Source organism: Condylura cristata, unplaced genomic scaffold (genome assembly GCF_000260355.1).
Source record: "Condylura cristata isolate star-nosed mole 26May11 unplaced genomic scaffold, ConCri1.0 scaffold00024, whole genome shotgun sequence".
NCBI classification, from domain to species: Eukaryota; Metazoa; Chordata; class Mammalia; order Eulipotyphla; family Talpidae; genus Condylura; species Condylura cristata.
Genome location: NW_004567125.1, coordinates 9,378,290 through 9,404,277, shown reverse-complemented (window position 1 = coordinate 9,404,277; position 25,988 = coordinate 9,378,290). Strand labels below are relative to the sequence as shown.

Below are 25,988 nucleotides of genomic sequence, written 5' to 3'. Positions count from 1 at the left end.
AGCAGGAGTATAATGGACCAGGCGAGAAAATAACAAAAATAATGAACAACCATATACCGGAGACATTCTGTGGGGGCGGAGTGGGGAATGGGATCAAAAATGGGGGAGGGGGGGAAGAGAGGGAAATGCACGGGACTATGGTGGTGGCACAGGGGTGATTCGGTGATGGGAAACCCGCGGGGATTACAATCGAGATGGAAAAAAAAATGTGCAAAATGATGTAAAAATAAACTTTGTAATAAAAAAAAAAACAAAACATTGTTGCAGGGCCTTCCTTGGTGGCCCTATGGGTTAAAGTGCAGCACTAGGAAGCTAGCCGCAGCCACTTCAGCAGGAGTTCGATCCCCAGCCCGGGAGACGACCCATGTGGTGCAGCAGACCTCACCTGTTTCACCTATTGCGCCCCACTCTGTCTCTGGTGAATCCTCTTACCACCCCTGTGCCTCTGGCCTCTACCCCAGTTCTGTATGCATAAATAAATAAATCTTTTTAAAAATAGACAAAAACATTGTTGCAGCAGTGTCTTTGATATATGTGTCCCCTAGCTTCTAGCTCTGTAGCACAAGTTCATGCTGCTGAATCATAGGATACGCTCATTGAAAATCCTAAAGTTGCACTTCCAAGTCCTAACAAGAAGATCCCAGAATGTTCTCTGTTCACTCTTTTACACTAGGTCACCTTAATCTTTTGCATTTTATTCATTATAATTGGTGAATCTTGGTATTTTGCAAGTCCAATTTGCAGTTAATATAGACGAGGTGAACATGTTTTCTTGTATTTGTCAACTGTCTGGATCTCAGTTTTCTTTTTGTGAATTATTATCATTTGCCCAGTTTTCCATGCTGTATTGACTTGTAGGAACCATGTGCTATACATACTACAGTTATTTTCTCCCAGTCTTTGTGCTGACTGTAGATCAGAAAATCCTAAGCACAAGGTTAGTATTCAAGTTAAAAGTGCCAAGTTCATCTTTGCATCATCTATGGGACAACAGCCCACTTGCTCACAGATTTTACCAACATATAATCAATTGAAATTATTTTTGGAAACCCTATTCTGTTCCTTTGATTTTAACACAGTCTCTCTCTTTAGAGAGGTCTGCTATGGCTGCCAAATCTAAAACAGTCCTATTCACATGCAGGCCCCCCTCCACCCACCCACCCACCCACCTGCCCACTCGTCCATCCGTCTGTCTGTTCGTCCATCATTTGTGGCCTTCCACACACTTGTCTTCCAGACACTATCCTGCTTGTTTATCTGCTGACTTGTTAGTTGTCTAGTTGTTTGTTTCCACTTGACTATGGACCTCACATGGCCTATACACACTCAAGCCCCACCTGACGCAGAGCTGAAGGTCCACAAACAGCGGTAAATATATGTGGGGCAGATGGTGAATTTCCAGGTTATATCCTAAAGGTTTTGATAATCATTGCTTTGGCCTGAGATATTTTATTTTCTAAAAAGATTTGTTTATTGATACATACAAAAGCTGAGGTACAGGGGGTGGTGGTGAGAGGATTCACCAGAGACAGAGTGGGGAGCAGAACAGGTGGCTCTAATGAAATACACTATTGAGGGGAGCAGTGGGTGAGACAGGAGAGGTCTGCCATGCCAGGTGTGTGTGTGTGGGGGGGATCAAACTCATGCTGCAGTCACTGTGGCTAACTTCATCATGCTGCGCCACCAGGGAGGGCCCATGGCCTGAGATATTTTAAAGTCTGTTAGGCCAGATATGCTGGCCTCAGAGTTAATTTCTTACAAAAACTCCATTATTCTTGTCTGATTACTTCTTACAGCTGAATGTCACAGCCTATATGTCATGCTTTATAAAAATACAGAGTGGATTTTAATTTTTTTTGGATTGGCTCTTTGTAGTGATTTATTTTTCTCTTTACTACATTTTGTCTTCCTAATGGCAGTGGAGTCTAGCTTTTCATGTTTTCATGCTTTTCTTGAACTCTTTCATTGCACTTTAAATTTTCTTTAATAAGCCCGTATGTCACACATGCTTAATCTTGAGTATAATTTGTTTTGGTTCTGTTGTAAATAGAAGCTCTTTGCATGGTGTTCTCCATCTCACTGGTACTTGGAGTTACATTCTATTTCTGAATACTTGATATCTTATATTGGTTTTGCCATGGAAGTGGTGTGATAACATATAGTTGTAGAGATGTGAACCTATTCCTCTAAAATATATTCAGTGTTGTAAATCAATATTACTTGAATAAACATAATTTTAAAATAACAAACAAGAAAACAAACATAAAATCATTTGAACATTTAAAAAGTTGTTATCTTGTGCCCAATAACTAAGTTCCTAAAGAATTTCTTTATTGTTGTTGCTGGTATTTTGTTTGGTTGACTTTCTTGGATTTTTTTTTTTAGGAGTTTAATCATGTCCTTTACTTTAAAACATGTTTTTATGTCTTCTAGGTTTTTCTTCTTTATCTATTTTTTAGAATAGATACAAACTTCTTATCCAGGATTTCAGATGCCATTACTATTGCTTTTGTCTCAACTGTTCCTTGCTCAGAACATGATTACAGTCTTCCTGTATACTTTTTTCCTCCAGCATTTTAATCAGGAATAGATGTTGAATTTTTCTGGTCATCTCAACATTTTTGGAAATGGGTTTAATCATTATTTCAGTGAACATTAGTTGTTAGTTTTCTGTGTAAAAGACTAACTAACTTTAGTTCTACTATTTGTTTGCAGCCAAGTTATGTAGGTTTTTAATTAAATTTTATTAAAACTGTACCTCTCATAAAACCAGCTGGCCAATAGAAACTCCCCTTCCCTCTTGCCCTAGCACAGTTGAAATAAGCTAAGGAAGTTCTTCAAGGAACGTAGAACTTCAACTCTTCATTGAATTCTCTGGAACCAAGGAGGGTTTTGCAACTCATCTTATAGTAAATGCCTTCCTTTGATAATAATCATCTTCCCTATTTTTTGCTTCATTCTTACTGTTATGACCTTTTGGATTGTCAGCTGTCTCTGGTGAATCATCACATTTCCTATTTTGTAGATAAAAGGGGAAGGTCATGAAAAGCATTTCTGCCAGGGTCAGAGGTTCAGCTTCGTGTCTCACACGAAGCCTACCCTCACTGCACCGCTTCCCCCACGAGCCATCCCTGTCACGGCTCACTCCCATATCCCACATTGGGAGGGAGGCAAGTATGAAGCATAGAAATCTGAGTTCTGGAAGGAATTCTGGTTTCATAAAGAAATGCAACTTTATTATTTTCAAGAACACATGTAATGCCTCAAACTAATGCCTTACAGAAGCTCACCAGGTAAAGGTCTTGCAGATGTTTCTTTAGCAAAGACATAAGAGTTGATGATAATTAGCACATGCGCTTGCTACTTCTAAATGGATATTCCCAACTCACCAGCAAAGTATTATTTTAGGTAAACTAAGTATACTGGTAGCCCCTAGCAATGTGCTCTTAACTTACTAAAGAAATGCCATTCTTACTGATTGTGCAAAGATAAGCTTTTGTCCACAGTCAACAAATCTCAAATTAACTAGGTCCAAGTTACTATGGTTTCTCATTTAGTTTTCCGAGCCCGAGACAATGAGTCACCTAGTTCCAGGTATTTCTGATGCAGTACAATTCCAGTGTAATGAATTGACAGTGCTGGAAGGTGTGGGGGTATGATTTAGTGTTTGTGCTTCTTCCCTTTCTGCTGTTTTTCTTGGGTGGTTCTCCCATGCTTGGTTCCTCTAGGTCTCTCTGCCGGACCCTCTGAAAGCCTTCTAAGCCAGCCACAAAATGGGCAGAGCTATCTACGGGCAGGTGTGTTGAGAGCAAAGGGCTTAAGGGTAAGGTCCTGGAAACAAGTCCCATGTCCAGGAAAGCAGGCCAGACGGTGTCCGTGTGGAGGGCGCTGGGGGAGCAGCTGCCGTCCAGAGGGCAGAGGCAGGTTTGTGACGCTTCCCCTTTCCTCCTGAGATGCAGACCAGTTATGACCTAACTGGATCCTGCATCTCCCTGGGCAGAGGCGATTCTGGGAACATGCCCACCCCCATTCCAGCCCACAGCCAGGGAACTGCTTTTCCAGGCTGGCCGGCCAGAGCCTGGGGATGATGCAAGACCCGTCAGCATGGCCTGGAGGAAATGTGGCGGTGAGCAGGGAACGTGCTGTGGCTGTTCAGAGCACACAGCAGTCTGGGGACTTAGTGTTCTAGCGAGTGGTGGTAGACCTGGAGCACCTGTGACCCTAGGCCACATGGGGCAAGTAGACCTCAAACCAGGATCAGCGAGGTCTTCAGTGGGATAAGCTTGCCTCCCAGACAACCTCCCAGATCGCTCCCTGTCCTGCCTCTGCTGCTGCTTGGATGGGATTTGAATTTGGTCTGCTGGCAGGGAGTCTGCAGAGAGCCCAGACAGAGCCCAGACTTCCAGCTGATGACTGGCCACCTGGAGGACACGGTCAGTGGTGCTCTCTCTCCTTCTGTCTTTGCCCTGCTTGGCCACACTCACACCTTGACCTGGTTCCTGTAGGCTCACTCTGCTCTAGCTTCCCACCCTGCCTTGCCTGGGAACAAGAGGCTTCTCCAGGAGCGTCCCTCCCTGAGCATTATCCAGGAGAAACTGGGGTGAACTCCAGGTCTGAGCAGAAGAGGTGACAGGGTCAGGAGGGAAGTAAATGAGGGATCAGAGTGGGAAGTGGGGTGCGGTTGGAGAGATCGGGGCATAGTTTATCTGTTCCCTTCTTCTGGTTTTGACCACAACTGTCTTTGCATGTTGATCTTTTAGTGGGGGGCAGAGTGGAGAGAGGGGGTGGGGAGGCCTGGGATCTTCCTATTTCTCAAAAAGGCTGGATAGCACAGTGGAGGGTGGAGCGGGATCTGGGGAGGTGTCCTCATGTGAGGTGGGATCTGATGCTTCCGTCGGGGCAACCCCAGCATTTTTTACCCACTGTCTACTTAGCCTGCCATGTTGCCTCATTCTGTCTTTCCAAGTCTTCCCCCCAAATACCACCATGGCATTTTCCACCCCTCCCTATCACCACCCCCACACCTCCTGAGCACCCCATCTTCCAGAGCCCGGTTCTTCTCTCCAACGTGTTCAGTAGTAAGTCTCCTTCTCCACCCAGCCTGTCAGAGAGATTAGGGTGGAGGCTGCAGCAAGAGTTTAAAAGGAAGCAAGAGGCAACTCTCGTAAGGGCTTGGTGGTTGAGGCCAGGTGCAACAAGAGGGGTGGAGAGAGAAGCTGTGAGAGGGGCAGGAGCCCAGTGAGCTGGGGTCTAGGTCAGGGGAAGGAGAAGGGGAGGTACACCTGGGGGAGAGCACCTTCCGCACAGTGGTGACAGGTCTGCGTGTGGGAAATGCCTGCAAGGCGTTCATGGGACAAGTGGCACCTAGGAGGGCGAGCTGGGCAAGGTATAGTTGCTCTGGGGACTTCACAGCCATCAGAAATGCTCGTGTTGGGGAAAGCCCCTACATTGTAGATATTGGGCCAATGAAAAAGACACATGACACATTACTGGGCAGGCCAAAGCCAGCAACCGCCATGGACCACACTGGGTTGGTAGCCCATGCGCATTCAGCTTTTGATAAGTGATCAGAAAGGGGAGCTGGGGAGCAAGTGCTGTTGGCTGCTGCTGGGGTTCAGCGGGCTTGGGTTCCGGGGCCAGGCCAGCCCTCCCTGCTTGATGACCCTGGCCATTAAGTTCTCTTTGCTCTCCTCATCTGTAAAACGTGCAAGTGGGACAAGATGACCTGGCAGGGCCCTCTGGTGCTTGACACTGAGTGGGTGGGGGCTGGGGACCAGCTGCGGGACAGGTGGGACTTAGCACTGAGATAACAGGCCAGGAAGAAGGTAGGTGCACAAGAGTAGGTGCTCCAAGCACCCAGACCCCAGGTTTTGAGGGCCTGCAGAAATGGGGTCCAGAAAGGGAGCAGGGGTCCCACGTTGGAAAGAGAGGGGTTTGGATCCTGGAGGTTAGGGGACAGGCAGCTGTGGGGGTGCAGATGGTGGGGTGAGAGTGGCAGGGGAGGGCTTACCTCCTGGATATCGCCGCAGGATAAGCTTCCGCACCTCATCATAGATGAAGATGAGGAGGCTGTAGGGGAAGGCACAGAACCACCACGTGACCCTGAAAAAAACAGGACAGCGCTGGAGCTCAGAGGCCGGCCTGAAAGACTTGGCCGATGGGACTCTGGTGGCGGAGGCGCCCGCAGAGACACTCACTTGAGTGGGTACATGCGCAGCGCCACGCCCATGCCGGGGCAGTAGGACAGGAAGGCAGCCAGCGCCGTCTCCTCCAGGAGCCCGAAAATCAGGATCTTGTTCCTGGAAAGGCAGAGGAAGGGTGGGTAGCATCAGAGGGGGCCAGGAGGGGGAGGCCTGGGAGCCCCCGGGGCAGGGAACAGGTGAAGCAGTGGGAGGGGATGTTGCAAGGATGCTTTCTCCAGTACCCTTGAACCCCGTTTTCTCTTGCTTGGGGGAACACAAGAAAGAAGTTACTTTCTCTGCTACTGACTCGACCTGACCGTTGTCTAGCAGCTACATTCACTCAGTTACTACATGTTTCCTGCGTGCTGGGTGCTGCACTCTGTCCTGGAGAAGCTGTGTTCTGCATAAACTTCCTTTCAGACCCTCGGGAAAGTCTACAGGGACCCCAAGTCTGGTCTCTCCCGCAAGGGGCTCTTTATCACCCTGGCTGGTTTCTCATCGTAGAGATTCAATAAAGAGAACGTTAAGTACTCAACAAAGGGAAGGCTTGCCAGGTAGTAAGTGCCTCTGCACCCGTTCAACCATCAGCATAGAAAAAGCTGGGCAGATAAGACGCTGGCAGCTTCTGGCGTCAGAGAGTCTAGCCCCAGCTCTGCCACCTGCGAGCTTTTGGTTGTAAGTAGAGGCCCTTACCTTCTCTTGTTCCTTCTCTGTAAAATGCAAATTTCATCCTAGGACTGCCTAGAAGATGGTGGGAGTGAACCTTTGGAAAATTCTGGAACATGGCAAGTGCATACTACCCCATCTTTCATGACCTGAGGCTGTGCCCTCTTTATGGCGCACAGTGGTTCCCAAACTTCTGTCACTCCCTGCTGACATTCATCTTCATTTTCTTCTTTAGAGACCACATTTTCATGAATTGTCTCTCCAGCTGCTTTGCTAGTAAGGAAGAAGTGCATTTCCCTGTTGAAAATGAACTAAGCTAAACCTACCCTGTGTTGTAAACTAATGTTACCTCAATAAGAAAATAAAGCAGTAAACAAACCCCAAAATAGAACAATAAACTAGAAACACACGGGTGTCTAAATAGAAGTGCGGGTTGCCACGCAGGCACGTCGCCTTCTGATCCGTTTTTCTTGGCTTTTCACCAAAGAACGAGACTTCAGTCATCGTGGAGTTTCTCCCAGAAGCGTATGATTTCCAGAAAGCATTTTGAATAACGCAGACAGCAGCTCTTAGGGCCCAGGGCCAGGAGGTAAGTGGGTATGAGGCCTGGCGGCCTGGCTGTGGCCTTGGTGTGACTGGCCCGCCCATGTCAGCTGTTTCTTTCACACCTGTCAGTCGCACTCCCTGCACAGTGAGTCCCCAGTCCAGACCTGAATCCAGGCCTGGACTCTGCTCTCTGTTTTCTTCCCATTGCCTGCTAGTGCTTTGCCTTACTGGAATCGCCTTTGCGTCTCCTTTAATTACCCGACAGATGTCTCACCTCCCTCTCCTAGCATCTTAAAGGTTACTAACTGCACCAAGGTTTAGCATCTCCCAACCCCTCCCCCCACCCTTTTCCATCCCATACTCGAGACTTGGGGCTGTGCCCACTGCTTGTGGTAGGACATAGCAGGGCTGTGAAGCTATGTGAGTGGCACAGTCTGCAGATTACTAGTGCAGTGACCTGTACACAGTGGCTCATGTATAAGAAGCTTTGAACCTGACCCTGAGCATCAAGACCCCAAAGATAGCAGCACTCCGCTGGACAGGAGAGCTGTCTGCTGATGTGCGTGCACAGGAGACCCTGGACTGGCAGAAGAGGGGGTGCTGTCGGTAGGGTAGAGATGGAGGAAAGGCATGAGGGGGGACGGGAAAAGGGAAGGAGGGAGAAACGGAGGGAAGAAGAAATGGAGGGAGGGAGGAAGGACCCAACCCAGAGGTGGGGGTGGTGCCTGTGGGGCGCTCACTTCATGCCCTGCTGGAAGACAGAGTTGCGACGGGTCTTGCAGATGATGAGGTCAGCCCACTGCACGACCACAATGCTGGCAAAGAAGGCCGTGTGGCATGTGAACTCCACCACCTTCCGCTGCTCGTAGGTCTGGGGCCAGAGCGAGAGTGTGAGAGGAGAGGGCAGGGCCTGAGGCACAGCCTGGCTCTAGCCAATGACCAACCCTGGGCACCAGGATGCCCTGAGACGGGGTCCCAGTGGCCTCCCCACCAGGTTCAGCCACACTGGTCTGCACATAGCACCCATCCACTTCTGTCTGGAGTGATCCTTCAGGACACTGGTGGACCCACCCTGCCCCACCACATCCCCACCCACCCACTCCTGTCCATAGCTATCCTCCAGGTCATTGGTGGACCGATCGTCCCAGTCCAGGCGGATGCCCAGCAACCGTGAGGGCAGGAAGCCATTTTCAGCCAGGATGACGAAGTAGGTAAAGAAGCCGCCCAGTGCCTGGATCATCCCTGGGGGGGCAAAGGACCGTCTGGTCTGAGAAGGAAGCAGCGGGGCAGCCCCAGGGCAGAGACAGTGGCCCCTGCCCCTCCATGGTCCCAGAACCTGAGGGGGCTCCCCCAAGGCTGGGCCACTCACCAATCTGCCCGTAGGCCATGCTGATGAGCCGCTCATTCACCAGCTTGTCTGTCTGTGGGTTCCGGGGCTGCCGCTTCATGATGTCGCTCTCAGCTGCCTCATAGGCCAAGGAGATGGCAGGGACCTGAGGGCAGTGGGAGGGGGTCAGTGGGCTTTAAAGGGAGACACCCACAGGGGGATCTCTGACACAATGTGGTAACAGCTTACGGAGACCCCATTAACTTCCAGGTCTGTGCCTGTGGTCACTTTGCCACGGCTACCAGGCTGCTTCCCGGTCCATCCCTCCTTCCACCCTGCCGCTCCTGTCCACTGTGCCCGCACGCGGTCTTGCCCCTCTGCTCCCAGACTCACCATGTCCGTGCCCAGGTCGATGCAGAGGATGGTTACAGTGCCCAGAGGCAGGGGGATGTTGGCGATGATGAAGAGCAAGAAGGGGGTGATCTCGGGGATGTTGCTGGTCAGCGTGTACGCGATGGACTTCTTCAGGTTGTCAAAGATGAGGCGGCCTGTGGGGAGGTTCTGAGGGCATCAGGGAGATTAGAGGTTCCTTCCCCACCCCAGTTCCCAAGACATGGCTGCTGTTCCTCCTGACAGAGGAAGAGTGTAAATGAGGGACAGAGAAGAGGCTGAGGGGATCCTTGGACCCTTGGTTGACTCCACTGGTAAAGGGCCTTGGAAGAAGATATTTGGGTACCAGGTCTCCTGGGGCCAGCCCACCCTGCCCCTCCTCACCCTCCTCCACGCCAGTGACGATGGAGGCAAAGTTGTCGTCCAGTAGGATCATGTCGGCCGCCTGCTTGGAGACGTCAGAGCCCGCGATGCCCATGGCAATGCCGATGTCAGCCTTCTTCAGCGCCGGGGAGTCGTTCACCCCGTCTCCGGTCACCGCCACGATGGCTCCCTGGGAGAGGATTCCAGGAGCAGGATGGAGACCCAGCCCACCTCTGGCTCGCATCCAGCTCCTGCTCAGAACCCACCTGTGCCCACCGGCTCCGCTCACCTGCCGCTGGCAGCCCTCCACGATGATGAGCTTCTGCTGCGGGGACGTCCGCGCGAACACGATCTCTGTGTGGTTCCGGAGGATCTCGTCCAGCTGCTCCGAGTTCATGTCCTTCAGGTCGGAGCCGTGCACCACGCACGCCTTGGCCTCTCTGTAGGGGGCAGTAATGCTGTGCCAGGGACTGGCCCACACCTCTCCTGCTGCTGGAGCCAAATCAGGGGCCCCAGGGCCCCAGTGACCCTCCCCCACAACACTCTGTTTGCCCCGCTGGGTTCAGATGGGCAGCCCTAGCTCCGCTGCATACACTGTCTCCGTCTAGAGTCACCCTTAGTCCAGAGAGACCCTCCTTGCAGACTGGACACACACTGGGGACAGACCAGAGCAGGGCTGGAAAGGCCCAGAAGCGGAGCCAGGTACCTAGGGAACACACAGTGTTCTGGAGGAGAGGATGGGGACAGAAGCCCTACCGAGGCCTCACCTGGGGTTGACCTGGCTGACGGGAATATTGAGCCGGGCGGCAATGTCCTCCACTGTCTCATTGCCCTCAGAGATGATGCCCACGCCTTTGGCAATGGCTTTGGCTGTGATAGGATGGTCCCCGGTCACCATAATCACCTGGTGAGAGGGAGAGGTAAAAAGTCAGGAAATGCCAGGCTACTAGACAGATGGTGGGGTGATGGGTTCCAGCCCAAATCATGGAATGGGCGTGTGTGTGAGTGCATGTGTCTGTGTGCACCGGTGTGCATGCATGCATGTGTGTTTGGGTGTGTTGCATGCTTGGGTGTGTGAGCATGTGTTCGATGTGTAAGTGCGTGTGTGGGGGGCGGGTGGGGGTGGGCAGCTGGGAGAGACAAGCTGTGTCAGGGGGTCAGACATAGTTGCTGAGAAGGAGCACTGCCTCCATGACACAGTAACGGGCTCAGGAGACTCCCTGGGAAGCCTCTTCCACGGATCTTATGGGAGCCAGACTGTCGGAGCTACAAGGACCCTAAGTGGTTCCCTCATTTTACCAGTGAGGAAATAAAGGTCTAGAGAGGACCTCAGTCTGCTCAAGGCCCAGGGGACCAGAACTTGGCTATCACTGGGGAGACAGTCCCTCCCCCTCCCCCTGCTGCCACTCCCAGTTGTTCTGCCTCTGACAGCCCCTCAGTGTGGGAGGAGGGTGGGCCCTGCCTCTCCACAACAGTGCCCAGCCCTGTGGCTGTAGTGAGTGGACTTGGATGTGGAGGCTGTTTGACAACTCGGAGGCTGTTAGAAACAGATGACCAAAGTCGTATTAGGGCTACACTTGTGTGTGTGGATTTGTGGGCCAAACCCCCAGGTTCTGAGAAGGAAACCCCTTCAGGCCGTCTATACACTCTACTGAAACTGCCCCCCAACGGCCATCTGGGTCTCCCAATATAAAACAAAAGCATCTTCGCAGACTTCATCCCCTCCACCCCTCCAGGTACTGGCCTAGCCCACACCGTCCTTGACACCCTCCTACCCCCTCCCTTGTCTTGGGGCTCCTTCATTCCCAGACTCCTCTCTCCTCAGACTCTTCTCGCTCTCCTTCATGTCAGCCAAGCCCACTGGCAGGTGGCTTGGGACTTAGGGGGGACCTAGATCTAAGTCTGACCTTCAGCATCTAGCGGGCGGGGGACAGCCATTCACTGAGGCTCGGCGCAGGCGAAGATGAGCCCGCCAGCAAGCCAGGAGAGTGAGCGGCACTACGTGGGTGTCCGGCCAACTTGGCTGGTCTGACTGGCCTCCTCTGGCTCCTTTCCCTTGCTAGGCCCGTGTGTGCCTGTGCTCACACATGCCCTGGGCATATAGCGATACACACTCGCATGTCTTTACCTCACGCTCCTGTGCTAAGGAGACCTGTGTCCTGAGCTGACCCTCTTTCCCAACTCAAACCACATTCCAATGTCCCGGGAGCCTTTTTGCTGGTATTATACTCCAAACTCAAGGCCCAGGTTGAAGCCAGGATCTCACTGCCGCCACCCGCCTGCCTGGCCTCTGCCTGGCCTCAGAGCCCAGCCCCATCATTCTCTCTTTGTCCCTCGCCTCCCACGTCCAGGCTGACCACCATTTCCTAACGTGCCTCCTCGCCACCCCCGCTCACCACTACCACCTCAATTTTCAGCCATCTCTGCCCTGTCTCCTGGCCTCTGTTCTTTCCCAAATCCAGTTCCTCCTCGATGAAGACGCCTCCTAAAAGCCACATCTGCCCCCTGGACCGCTGTGGCTCTCTGGGGACCGTGGGATAAAGCCCATGTCCGGCCTCGAAGCAAAGTCCTTCCCACGGGCCCTGGCCCAGGCCCCAGGCTCCTCTGCCACCTCCCCCACGGCACCCACACCACACAGCCGGCCACACTGGGTACACGCTGTCCCTGCTCCTGAGTGGCCTCTCTCACTGCCTTACAAAGTATCTCTAACCTATGAGGCAGATCAAATATCAGGCTGCTGTAAAACACCATTCAGCTCCCTGAGGCTGTGTTAACTGCTTCCTGTGCTGGCTGCCTGGGGCACCCCCTGCATAGCTCTGATGGTGGCAAGCCCGGCTGAGCAGGGGAGCACAGGCTCACAGCAGGCCCCTGCACCACTTACGAGTACTTATTTTGGGAAATCAGCTGGTTTAACTTCTAATAGGGATCATGTCCCCACCTGAGAGACAGGGTGGGGCTCAGAAATCACAGCTCCGAGTCCTCTTGTGAGGAGCAGCCGGCTGCTGCTACCATGCTGGCTGTGCATGACCCACTGTGCAGCCTTGGGCAGATGGCTCTGCCTCATCTTCCCCTGCTGCTGTGCAGAGCTCGTGAAATCATGCAGATTCAGAGCCTAGAGCAGAGCCTGGTTCACGCTGAGGCTCATGGGATGATGCACTGTTTATATGAGCCAAAGATTCTGATCCACAGCGTTGGAGGGCTCTCACTGCAATGGCTGAATGCAATGTCAGGAGACCCGGGGGGGGGGGGGGGAGGCAGGGCAGAGGCGGGAGGCGGGAGAGAGAACATTAGAGCTGCATGTTGGAAACAATATAAGCTCCAAGAGGCAAGGGGCTGTTGTTTGTGGGGCCCCAGCACCGTGTCTCTTGTTCAGCAGGAAAGAGACTCAAGTCCTGAAAATACTATGACATTGAGCACGGGGGGAGAGGGTGGAGCAGGGGTGACCAGTACCTTGATGCCTGCACTCCGGCACTTGCCCACGGCATCAGGCACAGCCGCTCGGGGAGGGTCAATCATGGACATGAGCCCCACGAAACACAGCTTCTCGGTGGGAAAGTTCAGCTCGTCTGTGTCAAATTTGAATCCCCGAGGAAACTTCCCGGAGGGCAGATTCAGTTGGCAGAACCCTGAAGGGGTCAGAGGGGAGGGATGAGAGCAGGAGGGGGCTGCCAGAACCCAGGGCAGCACTGAGGCTGGGGTCCTCTCAGCCCTACTCCAGCTCTGTCCTCACCCAACACACGCTCTCCCAGGCCTCCCAGCTCCATGTAAGCATTCTGGAAGGCATCCTGCATCTCCTTGTCCAGAGGGATTTCCTTGCCCTGCACCAGGATGGAGGAGCAGCGGTCCAAGATGCGCTCCGGGGCCCCCTTCATCACCAGCACGTAGCTCTGGGGGCTGTCTTCTCGCTCGTGGATGGACAGCTGGAGAGAGGGCAGCAGTTACAGAGGGCCCGTGGTGCCTTGTTCCCAGCTTGGACCCAAGACAGAGCAGAGACTGGCTAGGAAACTGGCTCATAAAAACAGGCCCCATCCGAGCTGGAAAAGATCGTGCTTAGTGAGATAAGCCAGAAAGAGAAAGAAAAATACCGCATGATTTCACTCATAGCAGGAGTATAATGGACCAGGCGAGAAAATAATAAGAACAATGAACAACCATATACCAGAGACATTTTGCAGGGGTGGAGTGGGAAATGGGATCAAAAACGGGGGTGGGGGGTGGGGAGGGAAGTGCACGGGATTATGGTGATGGCACACGGGTGACTTGGTGATGGGAAACCCGCGGGGATTACAATTGAGATGGGAAAAAAAATGTACAAAATGATGTAAAAATAAACTGTTGTAAAATTAAAAAAAAAAAACAAAATAGGCCCCATCCATGAATGATTGTCGTAGAGGTGCAGAATGTGTTCGGCCCTCACAGTCCCCCAACAACCTCACAGTCCCAAGAGTGTGTCACTCAGCAGCATTCACTCAGGTCAGTTAAGATGGATGCTGTGCTCGGGGCTTGGCAGTGAAACCCCCCGCCCCCCACAACACACACACACACACACACACACACATAGCTGAGGAACACCTCAAGAACTTTCCAGGATGTGGTCCAATTGAATAGGATGGAAGGAAGTTTGGGGACCTGGGCCGGAAGATGGGGTACCCTGGAAAGAAGAGCCTAACTGGAGACAGGTGGTCATAAGGGATGAAACTCAGAGTGACATCCAAGTTGCCGTGAGACGCAGTGTGAGAGGCAGGCCCCTCAGATGCCCCCTCTTCTATCAGCAATACCCCTGTGGTTTGTGCACGCTTCATTTCTGGGCCCGGTAGGTTCTTCATCCCAGCAACCCCCAGACCTGGTACTTGTTGGTGGAGTTGAAGGGGATCTCCGCCACTTTGGGATTCCTTTCCCTCATCTTCCTCACGGAGCCGCAGGACAGCTCGATGCACTTGAGCAGAGCCGACTCGGAGGCATCGCCCGCTGTGTCCCGCTGCCGGAGAGGGTGAGTGTCACATGGGCCAGAGGAGTGGACACCGAGTAGGTCACAGAGGTCCCCCCAAGCCCCACAGGGTTCAGGGGGAAGACAGGTGAACTGGCATGCAGACACCGCTCCCCACCTTAGACACAGAGATGTTCTCCTGTCCAGCCTTGAAGACAGCTCGGTTGCAGAGACCAGCAATGCGGGACAGGGCCGTCCATGTTGGGGAGCGCTTGTCAAAAGTGGCCCCTGGAAGGAGGTGAGGGAGAACCGAGCTGGCTCATCTCAGAGCCCTCTGGTCACACCACTTCTGAACCCCTGTAGTCACCCCCTGTCCCTGAGCACCCAATCACCAGACTGATCTTCCGTGGTGTCGGCCTCATGGATCTGGTTGTCAAACCACATGTGGGCGACAGTCATGCGGTTCTGGGTGAGGGTGCCCGTCTTGTCCGAGCAGATGGTAGACGTGGAGCCCAGTGTCTCCACCGCCTCCAGGTTCTTCACCAGGCAGTTCTTGCGCGCCATGCGCTTGGCCGTCAGCGTCAGACACACCTATGGCGAGGGGAGAACGAGAGGCCCAGTCTGGGCTGGAGACATCCATGACCTTACCCAGGCGTGGCGCCAATCCTGCTCCCTCCTTCCACCCCACAGGGGAAAGCACATGCGGACCTGACTGTGCCCCGTGTGAGTGCTGAGCTGAGATCATGGTGTATATTTAGGTGAGGCATGGAGTAGGGGATTGAAGATTTTGTGTGAGAACACCCTGAGAAGGCCGCTGGACTGAGGCCCAGTGGGGACGGTCTCGGTCAGGGGGAAGGGGAGAGCAGGAAGCTGCAGCTGAGAACTGGGGTGGGGGGGGTGAGGGTGTGGGAGGGACACTGCAGGGGAGAAAGGAGAGGAGAGCCTGGAGAGAGATACGTCACAGCAGCCAAGGAAAGAATTTAGGAGGGTGGACAGCAGTATCCATTTCAGCTGCAGAGTTAAGGATGGCTGCTGGGAAAAGGTCACTGGATTTGCTAGTTAGTCACTGGTGACCCTTGAGAGTCTTTGCAGGAGAGGCTCCAGATGGAGGGGGTGAGCCGCCCATGGGGAAGGCCACCAGGCAAGCTCCAGGAGGGAGACTGAGTGCTGGTCACGACCCACCGGAGGAGGGCAGGCTCACCCCAGAGCCGTGGGTGACGGGCGCTTGTGACCTGTGATCTCAGGGGCCGGAAGTGAAAGGCTTGCTGCGCAGCTATGTGCTGCTGTCATTTTTGAGGAGACATGGCAGGACCCCGGTGGCTCCTCAGCCTGACCACTCACAGTGACAGTGGCCAGCAGCCCCTCGGGCACATTGGCCACGATGATGCCGATGAGGAAGATGACGGCCTCCAGCCAGCTGTAGCCCAGGATGAGGGAGAGCACGAAGAAGGAGACACCCAGGAAGACGGCCACGCCTGTGATGAGCTGGATGAAGTGCTCGATCTCCATGGCAATGGGCGTCCGGCCCACCTCCAAGCCCGAGGCCAGGGTGGCGATGCGGCCCATCACTGTCCGGTCACCCGTGGCGATCACGATTCCCCTGGCAGTGCCTGGAACACAGACGGGGCGCCAGGCTGGGTATGCTGGGGGCCCAGGCCTGAGGCTCCCCTCCTTCCTGGGAAAGGAAACCAGCACAGCTCCGGGAGCCAGACCCAGACCCGAGGCCGCTCTCCCTGCACAGAGCACCAGTCCCAGACTTGATGTGACAACAGCTGATGGTCCCTTATAGTTGGGCCTGGAAAACCTTGCAAATAAACTCAGAGATCCAGCTGAGGAGAGTCAATAAATGAAATAAAATCAACTGCCTACAGTATTTCAGTAAAATCAATTAGGCTTGTTATCATCCTAAAGTATAATATGAACACAAGAAACCACGTGGATTTTCCTCCCCAGGTTAGGTGTCTCTATGGAAGAGCCAGGCAGTCACTAACCCTAGCAGGGACACGTGTGGTGTCAGGGGAAGCAGAGCCAGCAGTGAGGGTATGTGAGCTGGGCGGCAAGCCCGGGTCTGGGTGCAGGCTGTATTCCGACTAGGTGCTGTTTAGATTAAACGAGGGAGCCTGGTGCTGTAGCTGGGCCCGTGTCTGGCACACAGCTGGCCCTCAGCAAGTATTATCGCCCTTCATTTCCTCTCCAATCTTCCCCATCAGTTCAGAATCAGCAATTCTAATACTTTACCAGGCATATTTACCAGTTGTGGGAAGTGTAGAGCAAATTCCAGAATCTCTACATTAAAAATTTAGGAAATGTAATGTGTGGTGGCTCTCATTGTAATCCCAGTTTGCTGCAGGAGGGAAAGCCCTGAGAAACGCAATACACCCGAGAGAGCGGAGAGGGGCGGGAGGCGGGCACAGGCCTCCTGGGCCCCTTTCAGAGGCCACGGGCTGTGGCCTCGTGTCTGCCAGCTCCTCCCAGCCTCTTCCACACCAGCCCCCTCTGGCTCTGGGAGTGACCATCAGGGGCACAGTGGACCCCTACCCTTGGGCAGCAGCTGTCCTAGGACTAGAAGGCGGGTGGGGGAGCAAACACGGCAGCCTTCGAGAGGCCAGGCAGCTCTTTCATTGAAGCACAGACCCGGTGAGATTGAGGAGGGCTCAAGTGCTCCCTGGCCAGGAACCTTCTCACCTCCCCTGGTCACAGCTTGGTTAAAACAGGGGTGAGAGAGGGACACACCGTCCCAGAACTGGGGAGGTGAGCGCCTCACAGGCTGACTTGGGCTTGTGCATGTGCATTCACGAGTGTGTGTGTGCGCACATGTGTGTGTGAGGGCCTTCAGCCAACACCTGAGAGCGTCGGAATCACCATGTATTTGGGGAGGACGGAATGGAGATGCTTCATGGGGAGGTGACTTTTCTATGGAGTTGGGCCTCCCCAACCAACACCCTGCTATGTGGGGGGAAGCGGGGACTATTTTGTAATATTCAGACTCCTATCCCTCAGCTCCCTCCTCTGGACACCCCCCCCCCAATCCCATCTGGGAGTCTGGGTCCCCGACCGCCCCACATTGGATAAGGTTGCTATTCACCTTCCACGCAGTTGGTGGAGAAGAAGCAGATGTTGCGGGTCTCCAGGGGGTTCTCATGGGTGAACTCAGGGGAGCGGGTCTGGGGTTCCGACTCGCCCGTTAGGGACGAGTTGTCCACCTGAAGAGGAAGGGTCGTGGCCGTCAGGGGGCAGGCACACAGGAGCACACACAGCTGTCTCCTGCTGCTGACCGCACTCAATCTCCCTGACCCAAAATTGCACTTGCCCTCATCACATATTTATAGCATTACTCAGCTATTGTCCCTGCTCTGGCTGGAAACCTGGCTCTTACTGGCTGCTGATGTGACCTTGGGCTTGTTACTCAACCAGCATAGCCTCCTTTGACTGGTCTGTAAAATGGGAATGTCGCCAGAATCTCTGCAGTGCACAACTATAGGGGTCCCACCAGCACTGTCACCGGTGCCAGTGGCACCTCTTAGGGCAGTGCCTAGCACAGACTGTGGCCTCGCACAGCAGCCCTGCTTGATGGTAGCCTACTGCAGAGTTCAATTGACAGCATCCGGGAAGGTACATTGGAGCTGAGGGGTCACTGCTCCTCAGCCTGTGGTTGCTGTGAAGTGCGCTTGAAAGAAACCTGCCCGGCCGGGGTCCTCCCAGCACGGGAGGCAAAGCCCTGCACAAGCACCACGTATAAAACCGTTTCGGCTGGGAGGTGTGGGCCCGGGCTGGCATTTGGACCCGAGTCCCCCAATCTTTAACGCTCCCCCTTCCCTTTGTGCAGAGGGCTCCGGCCCAGCCAGTGGCTCTGCGATCCCCTCACCTTGCAGCCGTGTGAAGAGATGATCCGGAGGTCAGCAGGCACGCGGTCTCCCCCCTTGACCTCCACCAGGTCTCCTACCACCACCTCCTCTGCGTTGATCTGCATCTTCTCTCCCTCCCGCACCACGAGCGCTTGCTGGAGGGAGGCCCAAGGCTCTCAGAACATGCTCACGGCCACCCCTTCTTCACCCCTTCTCCTGCTGGCCCCGCCTTCCCTCCAAGCCCCCAAGGAGGACAAGACGCTCTCAGCCACAAACCCAGATCCTGACGGGAGAGCAGGAGGGCTTCTTGGCTCACGACCCATTCCCGAGCACACAGGGCTGAGAAGGGCAGCTGGACTCTCCCAGGAAGCGTATGCCCAGCCTGGGGCCCACCAGCTACCTGAGGAACCATGTTCTTGAAGGAGTCCATGATCTTGGAGCTCTTGGCCTCCTGGTAGTAGGAGAAGCAGCCGGTGACGATGACCACAGCAGCCAGCACCACACCCAGGTACAGCTGGAGAGGACACAGGGTTAGAGAGACCTCTCCCAACCCGGAGGGGGCTGCCCCTCACCCCCGCCCCAGCGTCAGTGTCCCCTGTCTGTGACCAGCAGAGGCAAGTGTCCTCCAACCTCACCCCTCTAGCCCCAGCCTCCTAAGGCGGTGGTCTGAGGGAGACCCCTGACTGGAGCTTCTCTGCGGGGACCAGGGGTCCCCTCCATGTGCGTATGAAGGAACGGAGACAGGCCGCCTCAGTCATGAGTGACTGCACGCTTGTGTGCGTGTCTGGGTGTGCAGATACACAGACCCCACCCCTCGGAGCCTAAGGAGCAGGACGCCTGTGAGGCTGTGCTGTCCCCTGACCCCCAACCATACGGGAGCGGTGAGCTTGGGCAGCCATGGCTGGCCGGCCGCGAGCTGGCTCACATTGTCATTGGACGGCTCATCCTCCATGGCAGCCTGGATGCCGTAGGCCAGGAAGCAGAGGATGGCTCCGATCCACAGCAGGATGGAGAACCCCCCGAAGAGCTGACGGCAGAACTTGACCCACTCCGGGGTCGTCGGGGGTGGAGTGAGGGCGTTGGGGCCGTCCCGAGCCAGAATGTCCTGGGCCCGCTGGTTGGTGAGGCCCTGGGGGAGGCAAGGAGAGGGTGAGAGTCTCGTCTAGATCCAGCTGGTCCCACCCCACCACATATCGCCTCCTTGGCAGGGGGAGGCATCCAGATGGAGAGACAACTCCCTGTGTGGAAAGAGTGTGGCGGCCAGGAGAGGCCCCTAGAGGAGGTGGCTTGGTGGGCTGTTGGAGTCCCTGAGGTGGGGGAGGGTTGACTGTGCTTGTCACGGGATTCAGACCCATGTTAGTTGGGCCACCAGCATCTCCCCAGGCAGCTGGGTAAGAGTGCCTGGAAGACATCTCTTAGCTCCCCCCAACTTCTGTCCCCTTCCCCAGGCATCGAGCGCTCCCCTTCCCCAGGCATCGAGAGGAGCCCTGTGTCACTGACCTTCAGTGTTAAACACGTTCGAGGGCCATCTGTCGCTCTGCCCAGCAGGCCTGGCCTGGCTTGTTCCCCAGTCCTCAGGGGTCCACCCCCCCATACCCACTCAGAAGGCACCAGAGCTGCCCTAGCCCCCTCCCTCCACCCTCCCACGACAGCCTGGCATCTGCATCCTTTCTGCCTCTAGACTGAGCCCCGCCAGAGGTCGCTTCTGATTTGCCACACATTTATCTAATACGTGTGTCCTGAGCGCCTACTGCATACCGGCGCTACATCAGCTCCGTGGGCCAGAGATGGGTGGGTAAGATCCCCCAAGCCCCCAGCTGTGGAGTGTGTGATTGCATGGGGCAACATGACGGCAGAGATTATGCCAGATAGTGAGAGGGTTATTCAGGGAACTAAAGTGAGAAGGAGTCTTAGGAAGTGGTTCGGGAAGGCTTGCAGGAGGGCGTTAGTGATTTATTTTTCAAAATGACAGGCTTAGGGATCGGACTGAGACCTTGGAAGCTACTCCTCTTCATCGGGCTTCTTGCCCTAATGAGCAGCATGCAGCCCCTCCTCCCAGGTGGGCGTGAGGACTGGACACACGCGGGTGTTGGTGATGTCCAGTGCGGGGCTGCGTGCGGAGTGGGCCCAGCGCAGAGCCCTGGGCACAGTGGCGGGCACGTGCATTGCAATGGGAGCTGTGTGGGAGGTTGTGTGTCACCGAAGCTGCTTGGAGCAGGGGAAGAGCCTGCCTGGGGGCCCCCTGGGGTCCCGGGCTCAGAAACACAGGTGAAGAGCCACCGGCCATGGGCAGGGCTCTGGGCTCGAGTTCAGCCTCTGCCATCAGCAGTCCTGCCTGGGCCTCATCTGTGAAGGGGTTCTTCATAGATGCTCGGGGGACCTCATACCTCTCCGGTGCCTGCTCAGGACCCCTACTCACCTTGGACAGGTCCACTTGGTATTTACGGCCCAGCTCATCCAGGGACAGCTTGTGGTCATCCTGGAGAAGGGAAGTCACTTTACTCTGGGGAAGGAGGCTGGCTGTGTCTAGAATGTGTGTGAAGGGCTGCGGGGTTGGGGTTGGGGAGTGCTGTCACTGGGGCGAGGCAAGGAGCAGAGGTGGGCGAGAGCTTCTCGGGTGCACTGGGCTGTAGGGCAGCTCTCCCAGGCCAGGTCCCTTCATGGCCACCAGGCAGGGCGTGGGGCTCACCATGACCACCTCCTTCTTCAGCTCGTCCAGCTCTTTCTCTTTCTGTTTCTTCTTGCCACCCCCATTCTCCGCAGTGGTGGCTGCGGGTGAGTACTCGCGGCCGGCCTGCAGGAGGAAGGGAATGTCCAGCGAGTCAGGGAGGACAGAGGCTGGAGCCTGGACAGTGGGGAGCTGTGGCACAGGAGTGAGGGCATTGACAGTCCGGGGTTGGAGGGTAGTGGGGTCCCAGCCCCTCAGCCTGTAAGCTATTGGCAGAGCTGTGAGTACTATGCTTGTGTTTGGGGGAGACTAGGGCCTGGGGACTCATAGTTCCCACTCTGAGCTGTTTAATAGTTCTGCTAAGATTCTGTTTGTCGAAAGAACCCTGCTGCTAAATAGGGCTCAAATAAAGCAAACAAACTTAAAAAGCTCCATCCTAAGCTATTTAGGACAGGGTTGGGGTGGTTGGGGCAGTGCAGTGCCCTGGAGGAGTATCTTTGTCCCAACACCATGGCTACGTCACTATTAAAAGAGTAAGATGGTTAAGGATTTGGGGGGACACAGGTCTGGGATTCAGGGGTCAGGACAGCGACCTATCTGGAGGCCAGTGGGAACCACAGACTGGGTGTGGGGAAATAGACTCAGCAGGACTCAGGCTCGGAGAAGCCGGGAGCTGGAGGGTTAGAGCAAGTCCAGGAAGTGGGGTCACAGTGTGCTGGGAACCTTGTCCATCATGCCTGGACAAGAGGCGGTTTGCAGGACTCAAGGCCCCAAAGAACAATTGGGCAAAAAGGGAACCGGCCCCATTTGTCCAAAAAAGAAGAAACTACCCCTGAGAGTAAATCTAAAACTAAAATACATGTCACTGTTGGTCCAGGCATTCCTGGGTCTCTGCTCAAGTTGGCGACGGCTTTATCTGGACCCCCAGGAGGCCCCGTGCTCCCTTCTACTCCAGAGTCTCAGGTCTCCAGGTTGCAGGCCTCACAGGGGACTTTCGGGGAAGAGGGCAGGAAGCCCTCGCAGGAGGCGGCTGTCCTGGAGGCAGGACCGGAGGGCTGTGGAAGGCCTGGAGGCAGTATCCCCCCTCTTCCTTCGGAGAGCGGGGCGTGTGTCCTGGCACAGAGGGCTGCTCTGTTCTGCCCCTGAGCCTCAGTTTCCCCACTGGGTCCCCAGGGCTGATGAGGTTTTCAGGAATGTGCTAGAATAACCTTTGTTTTTGCTGTAAAATGAATATCAGGGCAGGATCGATAGCCAAGTACTTTGCTGGGGTTTCTTGGGGCTTGTTGATTTTATTTGTTTGTGGTATAATAGAGTTTTAAAAAGTAGTTTTAAAAAGCTATTTTAAAGAGCAGTTTTACGTTCACAGCGAAATGGAGCAGAAAGTACAGAGTTCCCACGTGCCCCCTGCCCCCCAGCCCCCGCCCGCAGCCTCCCCCACCATCAGATCCTACCAACAACACAGCCCCCCGCACCCCCACCAGATGGTGCGTTTGTTACAATTGATGAACCTCCGCTGACTCATCAGAACCACGCCAAGTGCACAGTTTACACCAGCGTCACTGCTGGGGTGTACGTTCTCTGGGTTTGACAAATGTGCCATTACAGTATCACCCAGAGCAGTTTCCCTGGGCTACAAGCCGTCCACGCGCTGGCATAAGGCATCTGTCCCCCACCAGTGGGTCAGGAGCAGTCCCCGGAATGTGGCCGTGCCCTGGACAAGCGGGATCACGCACTCAGCACATGGAGAGGGTGACGTCTGACGTGAGACCGGCAGGGTGGGAGAGGAGGACCCCAGGGGACGCTGTGGTGGACGGCTGGGCCCTGGACACTAGCCATGTGAAAGGCTGCCTTAGAGGCTGTCCTGAGTGTGCCTCCAGCAAGGTGACCAGTGGCTCTGACATTTGTTTCTGTAGGCAGATCCTGACTCAAATGTACTTCCCAAGGCTGACCATCTCGGGGACCCTGAGGCTCTGTCCTGGGGAGCTGGGAGGGAGGGGCGACAGGACTGCAAGTGGATGAGGACAGCAGAGGGATGCAGGCAAGATATCAGGCGCATCGTTTCAGAGACCCACAGGAGCTTTCAGGAAGAAACAGGCCTGGGTATTCAGAGAGGAAGGGGCTGGCGCTGGGGGCAGAGAAACAGCGCTCTGAGAAGTTCTGAACGTCAGGCGTGAAAGCGTGCTAAGGAGCGCCTCCGCCTCACGCACGCTGGCGTGTTGGATGGCAGCTGGGCTAAGCAGCTCTGTGCAGCAGCTCCTGCTCTAGGCGTCCACCGGTGTCCCACAAGCGAGCTGGACACGCTGCCCTTCCCCCCTCCTGTCCTGGCAAGGATCTCAGACTCTGCGGCCAGGAGCCTGCGGAGATTTCGGGCCAGCAGGCTGCCCAGGCAAGAAAGAAAGAGAGGAAGCAAGGACCCCCTCCTCTCCCCTCCCCAGCCACAAGTCCCCCTCTCCGGTCTTGAATGCTGGAGAACAGAGAGTTCTTTCTGAGCAAGCTAGAGGCTGGGACAGAGTGGGGGCAGCTGGAGAACAGCCAGTGCCCCCCCCTTCCCCAGCATCTCAGTGGCAGCTGGAGAAGGCTGGGCTCCCTCCCACCACATGGTCCCTCCCCCGACTCCCACGCTGCCCTTCATGGTCACAGGGTGCTGGGGTGGCATTAGGCCTTGCTCTAAGAGCAAAGGCTGGGGGACAGGGATGGGAGGTGAGACGAATCCTACACCAGGATGTGGGTGGGAGTGCTTTCTTCTGGGGGCCCCCAGGCAGCTGAATTCTAAGCCCACTTTCCCCAGTGCCTCTGTCCAAACAGAGCCAGCATTGCCTCCAGCTGCTGTTGCTTCACCTGCTGCTGCTAGGGGTGGAGGTAAAGGGTCTTCAGGGACCTTGTGGGAGAGCGTCCACCCCACTGTGTTTCCTTGGGAAGTCAAGGTCAAATCACACCCCAAGCAGGACCTCCCAGGCAGAGAGAGCAGGTCCACCCTGTTCCAAGCTGGAGCAGGCAGAGGCCACCTGCCTTCCTTCCTTCCGTGGCAAAGGGTGCAAGGCTCAGCCTGACCTTTCTCAGAGGTCCTGGGTCTCCGCTGGGGCCCCCTTTCTCTGGGGGGAACAAGACAGGTCAAGGTGCAGCCTAAGGTCCCAAAGCAGGACATCTTCCCCCAGTGGTGACCTTGTGCTCCATGGAACCCACACCTCACAGACAGCACCCATGGGCTGCGGCCCATGGGCAACTCAGACTCTCATCCCACACACACCCATGCTCACTCACAGTGACAGCCATGCTCCCGGGCAGAAACCTCCACGCTAACCCATGCTTGAAACTACGCAGCTTACTGACTCACCTGCTGAGACACGACAAACGTGCCCACCCACGGACACTCCTGCCATCTCCGGCCTCGGGAGAGCACCCAGGCCACGTGCACTTGTGCGCATGCAGACACTCAGACACATGTCCACACACTCACACCGAACACTCCACTCACATGCACAATATATACACATGCACACATATGCACACAGGTTCTATTTATAGCTCCCACCCTAGCTCAGGGACCCTGGAGTCCAAGCTGAGAGTTTTCCCAGCTGCTAAACTTGTTGCAATAACAAGTCCTTGCCTGACCCATCCGGGCCCAGGAATTCCTCCCCAGGTTCCTGCAGGCACCCTCCATACTCAGCACCCTCACCCCCTCACTGCTCCCTGCCCCTCCAGTGCTCCACAAAAGGAAAACAGTCAGGCAGTATGTAGAGGGATGGGGTCACTTTTCTCCATATGGAAATTTCATTTCCAAGAATTCAAAGCCCTGTCCCTGCCCCCTCAGTGGCTGTTAATCTTCCCTTTGGCACACCCAGCTGCAGAGTGCCCGGAGGGGGTGGGCTGGGGGGCGCAGGCTGCTTTCACCAGCTCTGGGAAAGTCCTCAAAGCCTGTGGCCCAAAGCCTGAGGACAGTACTGGGGCTGGTACATCCGGAGGGTGCCGGGCTGGGCAGGGCCGGGGGGCCTTCTCTCCCGCCCCACACCCCTCCCAGCCTTCTCTGGAGCTCAGGGCCCCCAGCGGGGAGCTGCTAAGTGTCCTAAGGGCAAACACTCCCTGTGACTTAGACCCTCAGACTTAGACCCTCAGGCAAGTAGATCTCTTCAGGGAGAGGAGAAGGGGAGGATTAGCAGGGCCAGGGGTCCCTCCACCTGGGAGATCAGCGGCTGCACTGAGGAGGGAGGCATGGAACTGGCCAGGTGGGAGGAGCAGGGGTGTAGGTGCAGGAAGGTGGAGGAAGAGCAAGGGATTCTGTGTGGCTCTAGGGCAGGTTGTGGGGGTGCAGAAAGAGCGTGTGATGTGTGCAGGCATTCGTCGCTGAGACTGTTAGCGTCCGGTTCAAACTACTCAGTCAGCTCCCTGCCACACACACACGCATCCCATCCCACCTCATCCTTTCTGTTTGCCGCCCTCCTCACCTCCAGGAGAACCCTCTCCTCCCTACAAAGTGAACTACTCTTGGGGGTACTCACCCCACGGCCCATCTTGGGGCAGAGTGGCTGAGGGGCCTAGACAGGAGAGGTCACCAGGAGGCTCTTGAGCCCACACGCCAGCCTGCCCAGGACGCTGGAGACCCCGGCAGACAGTCAGAGAGGGCTGAGCAACAGGGTAGCTTTAAATAGGTCCCTCTCCCCTCTCCCCCCGCCTTCCCCTCCTTGGAAAGAAACGTTTGTTGAAACAGGATCCCCGAGGACTCCTCCCCTCCCGCCCCTGAGCAACTGGCCTGGATGGTCCCTTGTCCAGCTGAGTGCTCCCCTCAGCTCCCTTTAGCCTCCCTCTGCCAATGGCAGCCACTACTGAGGGGAAACGAAGGGGAGGGCTGGAAATGCCCCTGAGAGGGGCCGGGTGTGGGGGGGCCATCCCCCTCAGCAGCCAAGATGCAGAGGACATGTGGTCTCTCACCAGGCCTCTTGTTTTCCTGGTGAGGAAACTGAGGCCCAGAGATTAAACAATTTGAGCTGATAAAACAGCACCAGAACTCAGGCCTGAGTCCACATCCAATCTCCTGGAGAAAGAATTGGAGACTAGACCTCAGCTGTGGGGACCCTGA

At 55.2% G+C, this 25,988-nt stretch overlaps 1 protein-coding gene across 1 annotated transcript; it reads right to left on the bottom strand.

Annotated features, from left to right (window-relative positions):
- Nucleotides 1-3,208: 3,208 nt before the first annotated feature.
- On the bottom strand, nt 3,209-25,558 carry ATP1A2 (ATPase, Na+/K+ transporting, alpha 2 polypeptide). Its single transcript, XM_004688371.2, has 23 exons — nt 25,411-25,558; nt 20,936-21,040; nt 20,666-20,725; nt 19,172-19,375; nt 18,647-18,760; nt 18,267-18,401; nt 17,487-17,604; nt 15,743-16,011; nt 14,794-14,992; nt 14,580-14,689; nt 14,318-14,452; nt 13,205-13,394; nt 12,925-13,100; nt 10,242-10,378; nt 9,764-9,914; nt 9,496-9,664; nt 9,115-9,269; nt 8,764-8,887; nt 8,491-8,636; nt 8,135-8,265; nt 6,198-6,299; nt 6,011-6,102; nt 3,209-5,101 (listed from the first exon to the last, which is right to left on the bottom strand). Exons 1-23 carry the CDS (start codon nt 25,420-25,422, stop codon nt 5,073-5,075), a joined length of 3,063 nt encoding a protein of 1,020 aa, XP_004688428.1. The 5' UTR covers nt 25,423-25,558; the 3' UTR covers nt 3,209-5,072.
- Between the last annotated feature and the right edge of the window lie 430 nt (nt 25,559-25,988).